The sequence below is a fragment of the Pleurodeles waltl genome, chromosome 6, assembly GCF_031143425.1.
Source record: "Pleurodeles waltl isolate 20211129_DDA chromosome 6, aPleWal1.hap1.20221129, whole genome shotgun sequence".
NCBI classification, from domain to species: domain Eukaryota; kingdom Metazoa; phylum Chordata; class Amphibia; order Caudata; family Salamandridae; genus Pleurodeles; species Pleurodeles waltl.
Genome location: NC_090445.1, coordinates 965,982,004 through 966,004,837, shown reverse-complemented (window position 1 = coordinate 966,004,837; position 22,834 = coordinate 965,982,004). Strand labels below are relative to the sequence as shown.

The following is a 22,834-nucleotide window of genomic DNA, read 5'->3' as shown; positions in this document are numbered from 1 at the left end:
AAAAAACTGGAGTTAAGTCTTTGAGAGTGTGTTCCCATTTATTGCCTGTGTGTGTACAACAAATGCTTAACACTACCCTCTGATAAGCCTAACTGTTCGACCACACTACCACAAATAGAGCATTAGTATGATCTATTACTGCCACTACCAACCTCTAAGGGGAACCCTTGGACTCTGTGCACACTATCTCTCACTTTGAGATCGTATATACAGAGCCAACTTCCTACACAAAGGCCCATGTTCAACAGCTTGGGATACCAGACTTTGTGCCCAGTCCAAAGCCACCAGTATTACTTGGGCCCGGTCTTGCCTGATCTTCAGAACTCTGGGCAGAAAGTGGTATGGACGGAAAGGCGTACAGGAGGGCCTGAATTCCACTTGTGACGAGTTCTGCCTTGGAAACTCCAATGCGCAAAACAGCTGACATTGCGCGTTCTCTACAGAGGCGAACAAGTCTAACCAAGGTTCTCCGCACTGCAGGAAAAGACCTTGTGCCACGTCCGGATGGAGACGCCATTCGCAATCGACCAGGCATGTTGGCTGAGTTTGTTTGCTCTGGCATTCAAGGAGCCTGCCAGGTGTTGAACCACCAGGGAAACGCCCTGATGTTCCAGCCAAGTCCAAAGGCGAAGGGCCTCTTGACAAAGGGTCCACGATCCCACTCTGCCTTGTTTGTTGCAATACAACATGGCCGTGGTGTTGTCTGAACACCTGCATTGCTTTCCCCTTGAGAGAGGGAAGGAATGCTTTCAATGCTAGTCGAATCGCTCGGAGCTCCAGATGATTGATATGGAGCCTGGTTTCCACCGGGGACCAGAGGCCTCTGATCTCCACCTCTCCCATGTGGCCGCCCCATCCCAGGAGTGCCGCATCTGTCACAACTAAGATCTGGTTGGGGAAAGGAGAGGGATCTGCCCTTGACCCAATCCTGATTCGTTAACCACCACTGCAGGTCTCTCGCAGTTCCTTCCGATCTGGACCTTGTCGGAGTGATTCCCCTGATGCTGTGCACACTGAAACTTCAGGTCCCACTGCAGAGCCCGCATATGCCATCTGGCATTTTGAACCAGCAGGCTGCAGGAGGCCATGAGGCCTAGCAGCCTCAGAGTCATTCTCAACGAAATTCAGGAAGAGAGGCTGAAACATCGGTATCATAGCCCAAATATCCTGGACTCACTTTTCGGGAGGATATATCCGAAACTGCACTGTATCCAGAACAGCCCCGATGAAAGGGAGTGTCTGAGGAGGAGTCAGGTGTGACTTTGGCACATTGAAAGGGAACCCCAATGAATGCTAAAGGTTCGCATTGGTCTGGAGGTGGGAGACTACTGTCTGGGGCGACTTTTCCCCTACCTCGACGATTGGCTGTTGAAGGCAAACTGTGACCCCTAACCTGCGCAGATGAGCTGCCACCACTACCATCACTTTTGTGAACACCAGAGGGGCACTGGTAAGGGCAAAGAGGAGCGCGGTAAACTGAAAGTGCTTGTGATCTACCATGAATCGTAGGTAACATCTGTGGGCCGGCAAGACGGGAATGTGGAAGTATGCGTCTTGCAAGTCCAACGCTATCATCCAGTCTCCAGGATCCAGGGCAGATAGGACCTGGGCCAATGTCAACATTTTGAACTTCTCCTTTTTGAGGAAGAGGTTGAGGGACTGAAGATCTAATATAGGATGAAACCCTTGCCCTTTTTCGGCAACAGAAAGTAGCGGGAATAGCAACCACGACCTACTTCTGACAACAGAAAGCTCCTCTGGCCAAAAGGGCTTGGACTTCCTCACGGAGAAGTGCGATATCCGATTGTATGATGGTAGCATGGCTGGAGGAGGTGTCTCGAAGGGGAGGGAGTAGCCCCTCTGAAAAATATGGGGGACCCACCTGACGGAGGTAATGGATTGCCATTGGGGCAGGTGATGGTGAATCCTGCCGCCAACTGGTTCCTGGTGTACCCGTGGACTAGGAAGGTTTGGAGGCTGAGGAGGGGGTGGGGTGGACTGGGTGATCCGCTGGCTCCTTGAGCCCCAGAGGCGTGGGATCCAGCGTCTGCGCAGGGGCTGTACAGCATGCACTGGTTGATGGCCAGGGGGGAAAGGATGCGGTTGGGGGCCCCTTCGGTAGCCACAAAAAGGGCGAAAGGCAAACTGCTGGGGTTTAGGAGCAGGCGCGAGGCCAAGGAGCCAGGCCGTGGCTCGGGAATCCTTAAAGCGCGAGTCCACCTTGTCTCCAAAGAGACGTGTGCCATCAAAGGGCATGTCCACCAATGATTGCTGGACATCCCCTGAAAAGCCAGATGTTCTCAGCCAGGTGTGGCGTCTCAATGCCACCGTCGATGTAACCGATCTGCCCAGAGAGTCAGTCGTATCCAGTCCACAACGAATCATGAACTTCACTGCATCCCTCCCATCTGTTACGGCTTGGGAAAGGATAGTCTGGGCCTCCTCTGGAACTGTAGGCAGCACTTGAGTGACGGTATCCCAGAGAGTATGGGACTAGTAGCCCAAAAGGCACACGGTGTTCACTGACCGCAGTACTAGACTGTTGGAAGAAAACAACTTCATCCCCAAACTATCCAGTGTTTTGATTCCCTATCCGGGGGTGCAGCAGGAAATGCGCCAGATGAAGCCTGGATGACAAGGCTCTCAGGCATGGGGTGTTGGGTGAGGAATTTCAGGTCGGACGGCGCAAGCTGATGGCGGCGGGCAATCGTCCCATTCACAGGAGCCTCTTGTTGGGTTTGGACCAAGTACCCAAAAGGACATCTGTCAGTGCTTCATTAAAGGGAAGAAGGGGCTTGGAAGAGGAAGACCCTGGCTGAAGCACATCAGTTAGGATATTAGGCCTAACCTCCACAGAAGGTAGCTCTAGGTCCAGGACCTCAGCTGCCCTTCTCACCACCATGGAACAAGAAGCACATGCCTCTGTAGCCAGGGTAGGAGGAGAGAGCATACCAGTGTTAGGGGAGGTGTCTAGACAACTGACATCACCCAAATCCTGCACCCAGTCCATTCGGGGGTCAAGCTGGTATTCTAAAGGGTCCAGCGTCCCCTCCATACTCTCCTTGTATCCAATACCCACAAGAATAAGGGTCTGGATCAACACTGGGCCCAGGAGAGCCCATGGAGAACTGAATTGGCGTCAAGTGACGTTGTTCCGGCTCCTGGTTGTCTGGTATGAAGATGGGATCGACATTGATTGTGGGCCCAATGACGTTGGGAGCGTCGACGTCTGACGCACCACCGGGACGGATCCACGATTAGATCTGGGGGGTCCATCCGGAGCCATGGCTGAAACAGACTACTTTGAACCCAAGGGGGCCCCCACCGATTCACCTGTGCCTGAGGATGCTGAAGGTGGATCGGTCTGCCCAAAAATGAGACGCATTGCCTCATAAAATTCTTTAAGCTGGGCAGGGGTGGCTCCAGCTCCCGTGAAGTCGGGGAAGCGCAGAGTCGAGCCGGATGAAGGCTCCGATGACGGAGGCCTAGAGCATTGATGCTCTTCTCACGTTGCATCATCCGAGCGACGGGGTGAAGTCGAAGAACACTTGTCCTTCGACTTCTTTTCGTGACCCGAATGTCCCGATGACCTGGAGGACGAGGAGTGGCGGAGTCGAGTGTCGGGCCACCATGAGCTTTAGGGACCGCTCCCTCAAAGCTTTCGGGTTCATAGCCTGACACTCAGAGCACTACTTCGGGTTGTGATCGCGCTCTAGGCACCAAAGACACGAGGTGGGGATCCATCACTGACATAGTTCGGTGACATGAGTCGCAGGGCTTGAATCAGGTCTTGCAATACATCCCTCGACACATACACAAACTTGCCAAAAAAACTTCGAAAAAGTGTTGACGTAGTCAATAAATGACTGAGTTAGCTCTCTCCGGATCTGCGCGGAAGGAAAAGAACTGATGTCAGCGCGCCGGGGTGGCACCTATATACAACAGCGACGTCATGATGACGAACATGATGCCAAAGACGCCCACGGAGTCGTCCAACGCCACCTGACAGTGCGCAGAGGTACTGCTCAAAGAAAAATCTCTGGCTCCAGTCTGACGCCTGGAGAAATTCAAAGGTAAGGAATCTGCAACTAGAAGTCTGTATCAAATAAAAGATTTACATCAGAGAAACAACTCAGAAAGTAAAATCACACAGTCTACAACATAGGAGTCGCTATAATTGTAAAACTATTGGGGCACCATTGGAGGACCACTACATAGAACATGGACAAGCTGCCAATCAGATTCGCTGACACGTGGTGGAAATTCAGAAACAGGACAGGAGGGGCAGTGACTAAAAAAAATAAAAAAAAAAGACTTAGAGATTGAATACCGCTGGATGCATCGAGTGAAATCATTGGAGGATGGACTAAACAACCAAGGTGAATGAAGTCAACTTGTAACCTATGTTCACTGATCACATTATTGTATGTCTACACCACCTACTGTATCCCTCTTTTCATTCAAAGGCACACAGTACATGCATCTGCTCTAGAGCATTTCTCTTTCACATTACTGTATGTCTATACCACCTAATGTACCCCTCTGATTTCCTTCTGAGGGTACACAGTACATTTAACAACTCCAGTGACTCTCTCTGTTCCTCGTTTCTTCGCTTCATCCACTTCCATCCCGCAATCACCACTTTTAGAACTACAGCTGGATGCACAAATAGGGCACCGTAGGGTTCGTGGGCTTTCAGTCTTCTGTACATATGTCACAGTGATTCTTAGGTCAGCTTGCATTTTTTGATATGTGATGTAGCCTAGCCTTTACCCTTGTTGCTGATTATTTCCAATTCTAGTTTTCTCAGCTGGTTCATCCTCGACTGTTTTAGTATAAATGGTAGTTGCAAACTAAGTATTACAGTCTCCAGTTGTCCCCTCCCACTTTCCCATTATATACAGTCTAAAGGCTCTTAGGAAACTCCCTGGAGTGCCATTGCACATTTTAGCTGCTTAGCACAGATGATGTAAATACACTGACTCTTTGCCCATGCGTCTGTATGGTTGATCTTCAGCTATAGCATGAGTGCATTCTAGATGTTTTGACTGATGACATATATTCGAAATGGCATCCCTTTTTACTTGCTACGTCTGAGAATTGACAAAGACATAGCAGGAGCCTATCTGCTCATGCAGGTATGCCCTCACATGTAATATAATGCACCCTGCCTTAGGTCTGTAAGGCCTGCCAGAGGGGTGGCTTCCATATATTACATGAAGTGTTAGGGGACATGTCACACAGGCTGTGTGCCATGTTGTGCGTTCATTTTAATTGTGCACTAAGACATGCAGTCTGCAATGGCAGGGGCCTTCCTTCAGTACTCCAGGCCTTGGATACCAGAGGTACTATTTACTAGGGACTTACAGTGGTAGCTAAAGGTTTGTCCATTGAGAAAGACAAATGTGCAGTTTTAGGGGAAGAGATCTGGCATTGTGGACCTGTTTAGCAGGGACCCAGTGAACTAGCAGTCAAAATCACACCAGAAACGAGGCAAAGGTTTGCGTTTGGGTGGTGACCATGTCAAGAGGCACTGTCCTACAGGGGCTTATACGCTAACTTCCAAAAAGCCAAAAAAAAGGCTTGGCACAGGGGGAGGAAATGCCTAGTAGTGAAGGGGTTAAATACAAGAGGGATATTAGATGACTAAGTGCGATAGATATACATGACACACGGGACAGCATGTTTTCTTGTGGTCTAGTTAGGAGTCTGCACTGCCACATTTTGGACTGTTACGAACACATGCATACTTTTCACTATATGCTCATAAGTTCTCTTGGCGAGCATGAGTTCACACTTGATTTTTGTAGCTGCTTTTACTCTTGACAGCACGATCAGGCACTTCTGTATGCACCAGGAGGAGTGTTGTCAAATATTTATTTTTCCTCAATATGAGCTTGCCATCCAGTCTCAGGTTTCCCATACTTGGGAATCTCCCTAGCGATACTCTTCACTGTTCTCTTTTCCTTGTTCTTCTTTCTTTATTCTTCTATGAGGATTTTATCCCCATGACTAATGGTATGGGCTTTGATGCATTTCCTCTTCCGCAGTCACAAAATATTCATGAGCAAAGACCTTTGAGGATCTTTACTATATTGACTCAGATTGTTTCTGGACCGGTAGGATACTTATTGTTGCTCTTGTATTTCAGTCAGCCTTAGATGTCCTTTTGAGACCGAATCTTGTTCATACTTTTGCTCGTAGGTGACTTCCTGTCAACTTTTGTCTATGAAGACCACAGACACTTCAACCTAATGGGGGTCGAAACGTCATTATATGGTCAATCTCAATCTTCAATCCTAGACACTAACAACGTTTGAACATTTCTTTGATGGCTTCTATGAAGTTCTATTCATGGGTTTCACCGTCCCGTTGTACATATTGTATTTATCCTTTTTTTTTCTAATTACTGTTACATTTAATTTGTTTTGGCACATTGTCTGTAACTATTCACTGCACCAACACTTGGAGCACCGTTGTGCTTTGACAGATCAGTCTGTACATCCTCTTTGGACATGTATATATCTATATGAATTTTAAAAAACGAATGCTTTCAAAAATAAATATTTGTTTGGAGCATTTGAAGTTGCCTATTTGCTATGCTTGACAATACTGTAATGTTGTTTACCTAAATTCTTGTGAATTCCATAACCATACAAATAGAATTCTTTCAACTATTTTCCTGGCAGAACACTTGTTTATTTTTGATTGTATTACCCTTTTTCTTTGCCTTCCAGGGTGTGTCAACATCAGGGCAGTGCGCGCTCTACGCAAAAACCCAGCCTTTATGCAAGAGCATAATTCATGCATTGTGTTTATATGCAGTATGTTAACCTTTTGCATTGCAGACTTAAACCTTGAAAAACACTATTAATGATGTTTGCAATAACTGATCTTTTGCAAGGTATTGCTGCAGGCTTACTGAGTGTGTTGGGGTGTGGTCCCTTTCTAGGGCCTTCCAAAAGCTTTCTCTGCAGCATGACTGGGTGTGGTTATGGGCTGGGCCCGACTATATAAGGGAGCCAGCCCAGCTCCACGTGCGCACTATTCAGAGGTCCCAGTGCAGAGCAGCAGCAACTTTCTGAGCTCCTGTTTCCGAGGGCCTACTTTGACCTTTCAGGCCTTGCCCTTCATTGTATTGGTGATTCTTGAACAGGGCGGTAAGACGGAGGTCGGGCTGGGCCCCCAACCCCGTTTTCAAAGGGATTCTAGACTTTGGGCCTAGCTTTCATGTTGGAAGATTTTCCTTGTGCGTGTGGATGTGCTCGTGGTTTTCTGGCATTTACATGTTGGTATTCGAATCGGCAAGACGTGCGATTCATTCTTGGCATTTGACTTTTGCAATTTGGGTCGGCAACCGTGTGCACGACCATTTCTTGACATTTGCATATTGGCTTTCGAATCGGCAAGACGTGCGATTCATTCCTGGCATTAAACTCTCATTATTCAGTGAGCGCTACCATTTCTTAGCATTTGCATGGTGGCATTCGAATCGGCAAGACGCGCGATTCATTCCTTGCATTTAACTCTTGATATTCATTGTGTGCGACCATTTCTTGGCATTTGCATGATGGCATTCGAATCAGCAAGACGTACGATTCATTCCTGGCATTAAACTCTCGTTATTCAGTGTGTGCTACCATTTCTTAGCATTTGCATGGTGGAATTCGAATCGGCAAGACGCGAGATTCATTTCCTGCATTTAAATCTTGATGTTCAGATCGCTTACAGTGTGAGCAATCATTTCATGGCAATTAAAACTTTGATGTGTAGTGTTTCCTGAAGTGCACACGATTATCCAGGGCCTTTTGAATTTTCTGCAAAGGTGTTAAATTCAAGATGTTACATTCTGTGTGCATGTTAAGTCCTTAGTACAATTCCTATTGTTTTTCCAGTGAATGTGCAGATTAAGGTTCTTATATTCCTATTTTCATGAAAAGTTCATATGAAACACTGAATTAACCATTCTTGATTCCTTCCCAGGTACCCAGACATTTTGAGGTCTAGTTATAGTCCTTCCTTAAGTTAACCATGGTTCCGGTATGACAATGCTTAAAATCATAGTCTAGTAAAATTCAATGTGATAATATCTTAATATTGTGTTTAACCTTTTGCTTCCTACAGGAGCTGTCTAGTGGTGGACATGTTGGGAGCGTACGCAGGCCCTGGGGATCTGGTCTCCCTGACAGAGTGGCTCATTTTTTAGGTTACACTCAAATATGAGGCACATTTTATCATAAAATTATTAAGTTGGGCAGGGGTCACTCTGGCTCCAGAAACTCTGGGACGCGAGGAGTCAGCCCAGGCGCAGGCTATACCACAGAGTGAGAACTAGAATGCCGACTCTCCCACGTCTCGTACGCCAATGGGCTCTGAGAAGTCAAAGCACGCATCACCTTCTTTTTGTGTCGAGACTTACCCTAGTGTCCTGAAGATTTTTAATGGCAAAACGATCTAACTCTGCAGCTGTTCCCAGGACCGCTCTCTCAACCTTGACTTTGACTGGCACAGAATCCCATGACAGGGTGACATCGGCTTGAGGGAGGGCTCCCTCAAAGCCTTAGGATTCATCACGCAGCAGTTGAAAGATGACTTTGGTCGTGGTCGAGGCAAACAAGATGTGAGTCAATGCCTGACATTGGCTGGTGACCGGCATTGCAAGGCTTGAAGCTAACCTTCTCTGATGACATCCTGCCACACAAGGAAGAACCTCAGAAAGTCTCAACAAAACTTTGAAAAAGTACAGTCAAAAAGTGAACGAATAGGTAGCTCTTCCTAGGTTTGTGCTGGCTGGTGCAGAAAGAAAAGAACTGCCATCAGGACACCTGAGTGGCACCTATGTACGTGCTCCGGATGTCACTTTCGGCGTGGACAATGCAAGTAGAGACTAACTATGCTACCTGCCAGCATGCATGGTTACTGCTCATGAAAAATCTTCCTAATCCAGGAATGGATTCTACAGTTTAAAAGTCTCTTTCAGATATATGTAGTAAGCTTGAGGAAGGGAAGGTCCAGACCTTGTTGCCACTCATAAAAGTAAGCTGAAATGAATTTAGAAAGCAGTCTCTTTGCAAGATTTCTTTTTACAGAACCAACTAATTTGGGGTTTCATTTCACCCATTCCAATCTTAGCATGGTGAAATATGCAAACAGAATCTGATTTCAAAAACATTCCCATGCTGGAGAGCAGTGGTTACAGAAAATCGAAAAAATGGTTGGATACATGCCCAACTAAACAATCCATAAAAATGTATTAGCATAATATAAAAAACTATGCCATGTTTTAATCTGTGTTCTTGGGCTACAAAACAAAAAAACCTTACTTGTTTCAAAGCAGACAGTTTTGGAGCATGTCTAAGGTCACGAAGGGAAGAACTCTGAGCCATCAGCTGCTCAGTAATTCGCTTATACTCTGGATGCTGAGGTGTCAAAACCAATGCTGGGTGGTTACATAATTTCCGTAAATACTGAAGTGCCTTGAGTAGGGGAAAGAAAAAACATTTCAATAAAAAAAATATATATATATATTTACATTATTACACATCAATAGTAGTGTTATTAGCACAGCTGGCTATAAAAACAAAGAATAAGCATATTTTCATTTCTGCTACAGTGGGGAAATAACACCCCCATCACTCACCTAGGGAGAACTTTATGCAGGAAGGTTGTAAATAGATAAAGTTGTTTTTCCGGGAACACGTCGACCCCACTGGATATTTATTTATTACAGAATACTGCACAATGTTAAAGCAGTCACTCCTGACTTTCCTAAGGAAGCCCCCCATCTTTCAAATACTGAATGTACTTCTCACTTCCTCAGGTCCTCAACACTTAGACGCCGCTCTATTTCACACAGCACAATCTGAATTTTTGGAACGTAGGGGGAATGCACAAGCTTGATGGGAATCGTAACTCAGCCTAACAGTGACAGATAAACAATGGTCTTACTGCTGTCAACAAACCGCATGTATACCCTCAAGCAGTAGACGAAGGATTATACACTTTTTGTTTAATGTTTTTTGTATCTATGCTGCAGGTTCTGCAATTCATTATTTTCAATGGATTAGAGAGTGATGAGGGTATTTTCTCTGGATGGATCAATGTTGTTTTGTAACACAATAGAAAGTGGGCAGGAGAATAACCTTTGCTGAGTCTTAATTGAAATACAGTGCACTTTTAGACGCACTGTTTTGCATTGACCTCAGAGTGTCCTAACAATGCATTCCTGCTAGAATTTTCAAAATCAACAAAGGATTTTGGCCCTCATGATGAACACGGCGGTCGAAACCGCCTTATTCATGCTGGTGGTCTTTCTAGTGACCGCCAGCTCCCCCGGAACCCCGCCGGCCATATTATGAACATTCCTCTGGGCCGGGACATTGACGGCAGCTCCACATGGAGCCGCCACCAATGCCTCTGTGTGGCGAGTGCAGCTGCACCCATCGTGCAGATCACTGACCGTAAATCGGGCAGTGACCTGCAGGATGGGGAACTGCACAGGGGCCCCTGCACTGCCCATGCCAAGTGCATGGGCAGTGCAGGGGCCCCCAGGGGTGCCTTGGTGCATAAGGGATGATTATCCGAGGGGCAGCACAGCTGCCCTGTCGGATAATGATACCGACCACCGCCAGCCTGCCTGATGGAGGCAGCCTGGCGGTGAGTGAGGGCCGCCCATGGCGGCCCTCCATGGGTTCATTATGTGGCAGTGTGGGCTGCCATGCCGGCTGGCAGGATTTCCCGCCACCACCAGCATGGCTGCCCACACCGCCAACTTCATGATGACAGCCTATGCCTCCTGCGCTCAGAAACATAACTTGCAAATCCTACAGCTTTTTCCATTTTGTTTTTGACCAGATCAAGCTTATGAGAAAAATAGGAGCAGAACTGTTAGACTTGGCATATTTGACTTGGTTCCCCCTAACTTTTTGCACTATGACCTGTTTTTTGGATTCATTTTTGCTGGCTATTAGGATTCTGGACACTTTACTACTGGTGACCAGTGCTCAAGTGCAGGTGCTGTGCACTCTAAAATATGGTAACATTCACAAGTGGCATATTTAATTTACTTGTAAGTCCCTAGTTAAGTGCACTATATGTGCCAAGAGCCTGTAAACTAGACGCCACTTGTGGGCCTGCAGCACTGATTGTGCCACCTACTATAGTAGCTTTTCAAACACGGCTGAGGCCTGCCACTGCAGAGCCTGCACGTACAGTTTTAAACTGCAATTTTGACCTGGCAAGTGCACCCACTTGCCAAGCCTAAACCTCCCTTTTCCTTTTTATTACATATAAGTCAAGGAATGTGGTCCCTACTTGGACAGGATGCATACCTCTGCCAACTAGAGACCCAATTTCTAACAAGAACTCTGATATTTCTCAGCATCCAAAAAGAATGTCATAAATCTAAAGTTCAACAGTTTCAGTAACATTCCACAAATTAGCTTCAATTGTTTCTTCAATTATATTGAGGGCAAACAGAAGAAGACCCTCACAGGGATTTGTATATTTAAAATGGAGGCTTTACCGTAGCTTCAACTGAGTTAATGAAGACAAGGAGTGTCTTTAAGTGCCATGAAACTGACTGCTCTATTATGGATTCTATGGAGGTGTCAAGTGTGCTTGGAATTTTCACAGGCACTGTAGGGTCTTGTTGAACTACTAGCCAGACCAATTTGCAAATACAATTTAGGAAAATTAAGAGATTCATAACAATAAAACAGTTTGTGCAAAGCTTCAGAAAGGAGCAACTAAACTGATAGTTTACCATTATAAAGAGAAGAAATAAAATGGTTTAAATGTGCAAATACAGTAATGAAAATTATCGCAAAGGTCTTACCTGGAATACATGTCCAGTAGCTTTAAGTTTTGGCTTTTCATTCTCCTCAGCCACTGTGGCTGCTGACACAGTTTCATCAAGATCGCACTTAGCACGAGACTTGGCAAAATCTTCATAGAGCTGTACCTATTGATCAAAAAAAGTTAATAAGACTCCCCTCAACACAGTTTGCCTCGAATAAAGTACAAAGAGTAAGAAATCAAACATTTGCAATAGAAAATGCAGAAAAGCTGATCAAACAAATGTGGATTCCCACTTAGTTACAAAATTTCATGGAACGCTGCTGCAAAAAAAATCTAATTTCTTCAGTGTAGAGAAGGAATAGTCAAAAAGCTTGGTTTCCTGTAACATTTCCGGCTTGTGCTTCATATTGAATTTCTCAATTTTGCATTACCAATGCATGATAAACTTAAAACGCCAAAGGAGTAAGTGTGTCATTTGGTCAAATAGCGTGACAGGCTTAACAGGAAACTAGTTCTTGTAAAGGAATACAGAAATACCATGATTCTGATAAAATTACCTTAGCAGAGCTCTCAAACTCCACCCCAGGTCCAGTAAAAGCATTTGAGGAGTCAGCAAATCTTAATCTATCAACCAACTTCCCTACTCTTTACTTTGGCTAGCAAGAATCAAGAACAAAATGCCAAAATGATCTGCAGACTTTGACAACATGAAAGCATTCACTCACTGGAAAACGAACTGTACACTGCTCTGATTCTTCTCAATTAAGGCTTTAAAAGGATCTCTGCTTGCTGACCTAAAATTATGTGAATCTGCCACAATTTATCAACACAGTACGTCACTTTGGTCAGTAGTTCTACCCCTACTCAATTTAGACAGCAGACAAGATCTTGCTACCCATGTGCCAAAATGCTTCAATATAACGGCGCAAGAAGCATGCAGAGTTCATTGAATGCTAGGCCAAATAATCAGAAAAACATACACAGAGGGTGCATAGAAGGACCGTCTTTTTGGAATTCCTACCAGGAGGAGAAGAAGGGAAAGCATTAGGGTTTACTTGTTGAAGCATTAATGACCACTTTTCAAACAACCTATGCTAAGTCTGGAGTGTAAAAGAGAAGGTCTGTGGCACAGAACAATCTGACGGCTCACATGTGGTGCTGGAAACAGTTTGGACCAGTTAACTATTAGAGCTTCGGTTAGGACCTTGTAAGTGGTAGTAAGGGTTCAGCAGTTGATGCCCAAGCTTTCAAGATTTTAGTCAGTTCACCTGTATCTCCACCAGAGGTAACTAGAAACCCAAATCCTCTGTGGCCCTGAGTAAAACTACTTGACGAAGACACACTGAAGTAGGCCTGGGCGGGGCCCGAAGAGTGAATCCAATTTTGTTTCAGGCAAAGTGTTCAAACTTCTCGCATTGTTGGAGTAGAGACCATTATCAGTACAATGAGGGAGTAGTAAACAGTCATCGTCATCTTCACTGTGGGGAACCTGTTGAAGCTGTGGAACTACACTGACATCGAAATGAAAATGGTTTCTACCATTAGACAGAACAAGCAGGGGAATATTTGCAAACTACACACTTTAGTTATTTCATAGTGCAACACAGATTGAGATCTAGAAGTCTGCCCCTGATCAGAAATGGGAAGGATTCCAGAAATGGTGCCTCTAGAAATATTATCAAAACTGAGATGGGCGCCACCAACAAAACCTGAGGCAGAGGTGCTGAAGGTGGCTTGTCACCAGCTAATGCAGAATGGGATCAGCTGGCACTAGAGGAAGGCCCACCAGAAGACATCCAATTCAACTGGAAGCTTAACGGCTTCATGAAGTCTAAAGTCAGGCGAGAGGGGCCCAGCACCATCCAGAATTACTGCAGCATTGCCTCTTTAAAGAATTCAATCTGCTGCTGGTTTTGACAACAGCCTGGTAAAAATAGGGACGTATCAACTCCAATCTCAGAATCTGGCTTAAATTGGACACTGCAGACAGAGTTAGAGCTTTCAAGTGCCTATCATCATTGATTCTTGTGCTTGGCAATATATAGCTTGGTTTATGCTCCCTGAGAGCCTCTGAATGCAGCAGAGAACACAGACTTAACAAGAGATGATGTGTGGGTCCTTGACAGACAGTTTCATATGTGGTAGCACAGCTTAAACCTTGTAGTTTAAAAAGAGATATCTCTGCACACTAAAAAAAACAAATTTGAGAGGAAAAAATACATAAATTAAACCGAAAAGATGGGATGCAGAAAAGATAAATAACTGCAGGAGTGGCACTTCTGGACGTGGAATGGAGCTGGCATGGAGTCTAATGACACTGACCGGCACAGGGACCTATTGTAAAAAGATTTAAAAGGTGAGAAACCAGCAGGTAGAAGATTTCATCGAAATATAAACTCTAGCCTCTTGAGAATCAAAAGCATTCCTTTTTTTATTTTAAACTTAGGCTCAAACAGACCAGGACCATGTAGAAGGGTACAAAAAGCTGCTGGAAACAGAGGAGCTACACCACTGAAATACAGACTTATCAACACCAAAGAAGGCATTAAGTTTTAGAAGTGAGTAATCAATTCTACAGAAGGCATCAGAAAGGCAAACATACAAGGAAGTTAGATATGATAAATTAGAAAAGAAAAAAAAAAGAGCGAGGACTTTTATGACGGTGAGTGAACACCACGGTAACCAGATTTCAGGGTGTTGAGGAGATTGTAGACAGGAGGCTGGTGAGCCGGTAGAAACAAGATTTTTGGAAGAAAGGTAGCAGAGAACCAAAAGGCAGTTGAAAGTTTTTTCCCTTAACTGGTAACATGATGATTGGTTTAAAGCAATGGGAGATCTCATCATTGAGGAGCCACAATTGAAATCGGGGCTTGGAGGATGCTGGCTCTAGTGTACCAAAATGAGGTGCATAGAGCCAAGGTATTTCCCTCCCCTCCCCTACAACTGGTGTACAGAGGCTTGCTTTAACAGTCCGAAGTTGCTCTATTTGTGGTAGTGCGGTCAAGCAGTCTTCAACTTATCAAAGGGGAGTGTTGACCACGCAATAAATGAGACGCACTTGATAAGAAAATCTGACACGAATTTGCAAAAATGAATTACTCACCTTAGGTAACAATTTATCTGGTAGAGACATTCTAGTTGCAAATTCCTTCCCTCAGAATTTCCCCAAGGCGTCAGACTGGATCTGGAGATTTTTCTTCGAGCAGGACCTTTGCGCGCCTGTCAGGTGGCATCAGTAGAATCTGCGTCTGTCGCTGGCGTCGTGGTCACCATGACGACGTTGCGGTCATATACAGACATCATTAAGGAGCGCGGACGTAGGTTTCTTTTAACAACTTTCCACACCAGAAACACAGAGCCATGAAGAACACTGAGAATTGTGCACCAGAACTAGAGCCCTGAAAGGGGCATCCTTGTCCCTAGAAATCAGTTCGCAGTGCAGGGAGGAGGGGCAGCCCTAAAGGTAGGGTGCATTATATTACATGTGAGGGCATACCGGCATGAGCATATATGCACCTGCTAAGCCTTTGTCAATTCTCAGACATAGTAAGTGAACAGTGAAGCCATTTTAAGTACAGGTGCTGGATACTGGTCATTACGAGTTCATCAGCTACATGATGGCTTTACTGACAACAGGGATGTTTGGTATCAAACATCTTGCATTAATAAACCCTCACTGAATCCAGTGATGGATTTATTAACACATGCACTCAGAGGGCACCTTAGAGGCTCCCCCTGAAAACCTACCATCTCCTAGCGTGTGCACTGACTGGTTAAAACCAGTACAGCTACCTTAGACAGAGTTCTGACACCCTCCAAGGTGAGAGCCAATGCTCTCACGGGCTCAAAACAAAGGCCTGCTCTGGGCAAAGATGTGACCTCTCCTAGGCAGGATGGACACTCCAGGGTGGGGGGCTTCAAAGCCCTTGCTGTCTGTGAAATGTGACCCAGGCCTCTCCAAATGGTGGAGGAGGCTGACCCCTAGTTCCAGACCCCACTTTTAGGACTGGAGGGATAATTAAGTAAATTAGGTGTGCCCACTTCATGCCAGTCCCACCCCTAGGGTGGACGAGCCGAAGTGGACACTACTTTTTAAATTCCTCTATCTTGCACGGAAGGAATTAGACCCATAGGATTAGGACCATGCCACTTCCCAAAGGAAGTGGTCATAGTGATCTCCTGCATCCCTTGGACTCTGCAGCTGGACTTCCTCCTTCACCGTCTGCAGGAACTTCACCTCCAAGAGGGTGGGCATCGCCTACCTGCACACCTGACTGGTCTGGGCACTGTCCCCTTCTTTTTCAGGTTCTTCATGTCTGTAATCCACCTTTTTGTTCCATAGGACTAGTCCACGGATCACGACAGCAGCTGGGCATTCGAAGCTTCAATTGACTCCAATGAGGGTTTCTGATGCTACTTCTCCTCTATGCACCTGGGCTTCCTGGTGTAGGTACTCCAGTCTTCTGAGTATCCATGAGTGGGGGCACTATCCAACCTTCTTTGTACCAACTGGTTTCCTTGGGGTCCACTGGGAAGGGTCCTAAATCCACAAAAATCCACCCACTACAGTCCTGTTTTAGCCTATGGGACAACAGGCTTGATAACTCTGCACCCAGGTGCCTGTGGGATTTCTGGTACTTACCTCTGATAATTTCTTACTCCCCCAGCCCCTGGGATTCTAAAACACTTACCCTGGTTGGGCAGCTCCATTCTTATACCACTTTCTTAGTATATGATATGTCCCCCATAGGGCTCCCTGTATTTCTATGCTATTATTGTTTGTTTTTAAGTGTATATTTTGTGTGCAGATATCTCCAAGTGGCACTTTACCTATGTTAGTATAGCAGTAGTGTTGTAATAAAGAATAATTTATTTTTCCAACACCTGGTATAGTTCTTTCTTGCGTGAGAGTTACTGACTATTGTGGTATTGCAGTTGCTTTACACTCCTCCTAGATAAGCTTTGGCTGCTCACCACAGCTACCCTTTAACAGATATTGCTATCTGGACACCTAAACATTATCACTAAGGGTTGCCTGAACTTAGTATAGGGTCTGACACCATGAACTGAGCCAGCCTCCTACAGTGAGGTTGTATTGAGTTTAGTCTGGATCGGATGCTGAAAATTAAGGTAATTCGTAAAATCACAAAGTGAATTAGGAGATACTGATGTAGGGTGTGACGAGGATAGGTTTTGAGGTCTGGGTCAGGCATTTCAGGTGAAGTTTGAAAGAAGACAGATGACGCTTTGGAAGCTTTGTCTATGGCCATGATCAGGTGAGGACTGGGTTTGTAGGTTTCTTGCTAGTAAAACACAAATACTTTTTTTCAGGGTGGAAGGTTCATTTCTCTCCTCAGTGGTAACATTGGGCACCATGGCTTACAATTACCAGTATAGCTTTTTATGTAGTCTGGAGCAGGAAGGAAAAGAATGAGGAAGAAAGCATTTATAAATTCAAATCCATTAAGCATGTTCTAGGATTAATCACGTGTTACCAATTCAATTCCTCCACTTTACACTCAAAAGGATTAAATGCACATATTAACAAATCATATAGTGCTATTACTGAATATACCTGCAAAGGACTCAGTGTGCAGTAGTAATCCTGAATTATTTTAGGTGGAAGATCTTGCAGTACATCTTCTTTCATTCTTCTTAACAAAAATGGCAAAACCTGGCGGTGTAGAGCTTCCATTGCAAGAACTCCTATCATAAGTAAAGATGACATGCATAAAATTACAAGGTGGACTAGAAAACATTACAGGATTCATTGCAAATGAATTAAGCACCGACAATGCCGATAGGTTTGACTTACAAAAGCACCTCTTAAGTCACCAGTGAGTTTAGACACCCAATGTGTCATTATAAATTACCTTTTGGCACACATCCTTGCACTCATCCATCTGTCCTTTCTATCACCCATACACTGACTTACTGTGTACAATACTATTCCAAGATGATCACTTGGAAAACACTGCTCTGTGCAGCCACCTTTGAAATGTATTGTGAATAAAGTAGCAGAGATACGGTGGTAGAACAGTGCCCTTAGTTTATCAGCGATATACTAAGGGCAATATCATTTCAAGACAGCTAGCAGGTTTCAAGCAGTGGCTACCTGGCTTTGAAGCAGTGTCCACTGCACATATGAGCAGTAAGCTAGCTGTCTGGTAGCACTGTATGTGAAGCGGCAGGACAATCTAAAAAAAAACAAAAGAAAAAAGGAAAATGCAAGAAATTAACAGGGGTGGGAGCTGAAAAAAACAAATAAGATGGAAAACCCCCCCAGAAGAGTGCTCAGGGAGTACAACCTACTATTTTCCTCATGGGCAATTTGTCCCACCCTGCTCTGATTGCCTCAGTACAATATCATGTACCTAAGAGTCTGGTCAGATGGCCATCAAGCATTCACTGAAGAGAAAACTATGCATACTTTAACTGAATTTTTCTGAGACTCAGAAAGGTTGCCCTTAAAGATGACTGCTACATGTCGTAAGGAAAGGCCATAAAGGATAAATCACTTGCCTTTGTTAACACACTATCAGGTACACACATTATCTAGTTGCAGATTCCTTACCTTAGAATTTCGCCCAGGCATTAGTCTGGTTCTGGAGAGCTTTCTCGAGCAGAATCCCTGCACGGCGGTTAGGTGGCATTGATTGGCTCCATGTCCTTTGTCAGCATCATTAATGCCAGATATGATGTTGCAGATCCTATATAGGTGCCACCCTGGCACGCGTACTTCAGTTTCTTTTTACGACTTTCCGTGCCTGAAGCGCAAAGCTATGAAGAACACCGACCACTGGTGAATCAAAACCAGGGCCCTGAAAAGGGAGTCTCTGGCCCTAGAAATCAGTTTGCAGGGAGGATTCGTGGGTTGGTAAGGAATCTGCATCTAGATATTGTCTCTACCAGATAAGGCATTAACGAAGGTAACTTGTTCATCTGATGGAGACATCTAGTTGCAGATTCCTAACCTTAGAATAGATACCAAAGCAGTAACATTCCCGAAGTTGTGTCTGCAAACTAAGATACTAGAAAGTCCTGCAGGACCAAAGGGGCAAAAGTACCTATCCCTGCGGACCTAAATGTGCAGGCAGTAGTGTTTGGTAAACATATGCAGAGATGCCCACATTGCTGCCTGACAGATGCCAAGGACTGGAACTCTGTGTGGTTATGCAGTGGTCGCAGCTATAGCTCAGGTAAAATGAGTTTGCAAAACTTCAGGTGGCTGCTTCTTAGCAAGTGCACAGCAGATTTTAATGCAGAGTACCACCCTTCGGGAGATGGCCTGCTTTTGCACTGGCCGACCTTTCTTCGCACCAACATAACTGGCAGAGTTGATCATCCACCGTCAACTCTCAAGGTAACACGCCAAAGTTCTTTTTGGTGGAGTCTCTCCTCTTCCGTACAAAGATGTTGGAGAGTGTAAAAAGTAGGCAAGTTGATGGATTGAAGTACATGAAAGGGCATAACCACGTTTGGCATAAAGGAAGCCCTAGTGTGAAGCACCACTGTGAGGATAGATGGAAAGGTAAGGGGGGGGGGGGGGAGAGAGGCTTAAATGACAATGCCCGCAGCTCACTCAACCTGCAGGCAGATGTAATGGTCACAAGATAGGCTGTTTTCAAAGTGAGAAGCCTAAGCAAACAATTGTGGAGAGACTCGAAAGGAGCACAGGTCAAAACTGGCAGGATAGATTAAAATCCAATTTGGGCACAATGAATGGAGATGGAGGAAACACAAAAAAAGCTCATAAAAAGTAGGATACATGGAGGAATTCAAAAAGTAGTGTCCACTTCATGCCAGTCCCTCCCCTAAAGTGAACGAACTGAAGTGGGCACTACTCCCGATTTAACTAATTTTCCCACCTGTGCTGCCGCCAGAAGTGGTGTCAGGACAGGGGGAGGAGGGTTGGTCATCTCCACCATCTGGAGAGATCTGGGTCGCTATACAAAGGCAGCAAGGCCTTGGAAGCTCCCACCCCTGGAATGTCTATCCCACTCTGGAGGTATTTCCACCTCTGCCCAGAGCAAGCCTTTGTTATGGGTCTGAGAAAGCACTGGCTCTCACCTTATGAGACCAGATCTCTGTATAGTGTGGCTGCACTGGGTTGGACCAGTCAGTGAACACACCATGTGATGGGTAGGTTTTCAGGGAGCACCTCTAAGGTGCCCACTGTGTGCATTTATTAACAAATCCATCACTGGAATCAGTGAGGGTTTATTATTCTGATATGTTTGATAACAAACATCCCAGGATAGAAGCCATCATTTAGCTGGGGAACTCTTACTGACCAATGCCCAGCACAAGTATTAAAATGGCTTCCCTGTTGCTAATTGTACAAAATGACTGTGCAATTTTAGGGAACGTTCTGGCACTGGGTACCTGGTTAGCAGTGACCCAGTGCACTAACAGTCAAACTCACACCCTAAACCAGGCAGAAAGTGGGGTGGGGGGGCCATGTCAAAAGAAGCACTTTCCTACAGGACCAAAAGATGGCTCGCCCTGCAGCTGAGCCTCCAGAAACCCAAAAGGACTGTCTGCCTTCGAAAAAGACTCAACGCTTCCCTGAGCTGCGGACTGGCTCCCCAACCAACTCTAAAAATAGAACTCTGCAGCCTCTGGAACCGCAAAGGCAAAGACCGGACACCTGAAGTCACCATGGCACCTGCTGTCACAGAACCAAGTGGAGCCCCCAGTACCACCAATGCTCCCCAGCCCCTCAGAGTCTGGGTCCATTGTGGTTTCCCCCCTCCTGAAGTCCTCAAAGTCTCCTACAGCCTCTGCATGAAGGCCCCCCCTCTGCCGCAGCCTCTGTGGTGAGAGAAACCAGACACCTGCAGCAACCACTGCACCTGTTGCCGATGGCCTGAGCTAAGTGTGTCCCTGGTGTCAATGACATCCACCAGCTCTCCTGAGCTAGAGTCCACTGTGGTTTCACCACTACCCAACTCCATGACGATGCCTTCAGTGTCAAACCACAGGACAGGACACAGGAACCCAATGCCAAAGGACAAATATGCATGCGTCGCTTATGGACCTTGGAAAAGAGGTCCAAACCTGCACCTATGTATCAAAGCACCCAATGCTGGTTACCTACCTTGCAATTTTCTCCGACTGACTCCCTAGCAAGAGCATGCAACCTATTTCCACTGAGACCAATCCCCATTGAAATACACTGGGCACCCGAATCCGTACTACGCCTCTGCACCTGGTCGTCCCAGTGCTGCCCGGATTGACCTATTGGTGAGGTCCAGACCCTTACCCAATACTCACCTTAAGTCTCAGAGATTGGTCTTGTAAGTCGTCGTAAAGTACATGTTTTCTGAACTTGTTTTCCTCCCTCCCATGGGTTGTCAATGAAGAACTCAAACATTGCACTGAATCCACTTTTGCAAGTGAAAAGTATTTATTCTTAAAAACATTAAACTGACAAGTAAAACAAGTTCTTAGGTTCTAAATGTATAAAAAGAAGTGCTATTTTTCTAAATTGGTCTCAGATGTATTTTTTAAGTGTGTGTGTAGGAAGACGACTCTGTATATACTATATCAAAATGAGACACAGTGTGTATAGAGTCCAGAGGGTTCCCCAGAGGCTTAACAGTCTAAAGTAGATGATACTAATGCTCTCTTTTGTGTTAGTGTGGTCGAGCAGTTAGGCTTATCAGAGGGTAGTGCAAAGCATTTTTTGTACACACACAGTCAATATATGATACACACACTCAACGACTAATTCCAGGCCAATTGTCTTTATATAGCAAAAATATATTTGATACTTTATTTCTAGAACCAAAAGATTCTCATTGCAGGTAAGTACAGTTCTAAGAATGTATCAAGCATATGTATCAAATGTACTTTAAGTTTGTCAAATAAAACAGTATACAGGCAAGAAACACTTTTCACTTTCAAAATGTAGACAGTGTAATTTCTTTTTGGGGGGTGGGGGAGGGAGGATGGAGATTGCGAATTAGCAAGGTAAGTACTCCGCTTACAGTTCCAGTCTCCAGGGGTTAGGATGTCCACTGGTCAAGGTTCAAGATAACCCCAAACACACCACCAGCAACACAGGACCGGCCGGGTGCACAGGCCAAATTTGGAGTTAGATTTAAAATGGAATTCTATGGAGACTAGGGGCACTCAAACAGATCTGTTAGCAGGTAGTGCCTGCCACTTCGGAGGGCAGACCTGGGGGGTTTAGGTGAGCACGGGAGGGGGGGGGGGGGGCACCATAGGAACACCTTCAGTAGCACTGAGGTAGCCAGGTGCAAACAGCGTCGTGTAGGAAGCTGGCCTGGTGTGTGGTGGGTACCTATGGAACTTACACCTTATACCAGGTATCCCCTCAGTGAAGTGTAGGCAGTGTCTAGAAGCCAGGCTCTCTAGAGGTATCTGTGGATGAGCAGCCAAGGGTTATCTAGGAGACATGCAAAACTCATGCAATACCACTACAGTCACACAGTACTTACACACAAGAAAGAAAACACTTGATAGTACAAAAATAAAGGAACTTTATTTTTGGAACACAGTATCAGAAAATACTAGAGCAGCAACCCTCCAATAGGAGGTAAGTAAATACACTATGCACATACACTTAAACAGTAAGAGGCATACAAATTTTAGAAAACTGTAAAATAGCAATAAGCAATAGTGACGCTAGGAGGAGCCCAAACCATATATTAAAGTGGAATGCGAACACAGGCCCCCCACCAAGGTAAGTAAATCGTGTAGTGGGGAGTGCAGGGAAACCACAAAGGTAAGTAACGTAGTAGCGACCAGGAATGCAGGAGTAAAACACAGGATTTCCGCAACACCACCCCAAAGGATGAAAAGAAAAAGAAGACTTCCAGGACAGCCTGCAAGAAATCAGCAATGGATTACCGAAGATGGTAATCTGTGGAGAGAGGGGACCAAGTCCAGAAGTGTCTGTGGGCTCCAAGCGGAGTAGGAGATACTACCCACCCAGAGGTACCTTTTGGAGTTAGCCGCCAAAGAAGGAAGACAGGTCAGCACTGCAGCACGGAAGCTGGAGAAGAGT

At 45.4% G+C, this 22,834-nt stretch overlaps 1 protein-coding gene across 2 annotated transcripts in view; it reads right to left on the bottom strand.

The window, feature by feature from the left end:
• The window catches only part of BTAF1 (B-TFIID TATA-box binding protein associated factor 1), a 927,996-nt gene that overhangs the window by 140,179 nt on the left and 764,983 nt on the right, over nt 1–22,834 (bottom strand). For both annotated transcript variants that reach the window (XM_069239796.1, XM_069239795.1), the window contains exons 32-34: nt 17,375–17,505; nt 11,837–11,962; nt 9,324–9,476 (exon numbers count right to left, since the gene is read on the bottom strand). In XM_069239796.1, coding sequence (XP_069095897.1) covers nt 9,324–9,476; nt 11,837–11,962; nt 17,375–17,505 — 410 coding nt within the window. The remainder of the gene's footprint in view (nt 1–9,323; nt 9,477–11,836; nt 11,963–17,374; nt 17,506–22,834) is intronic.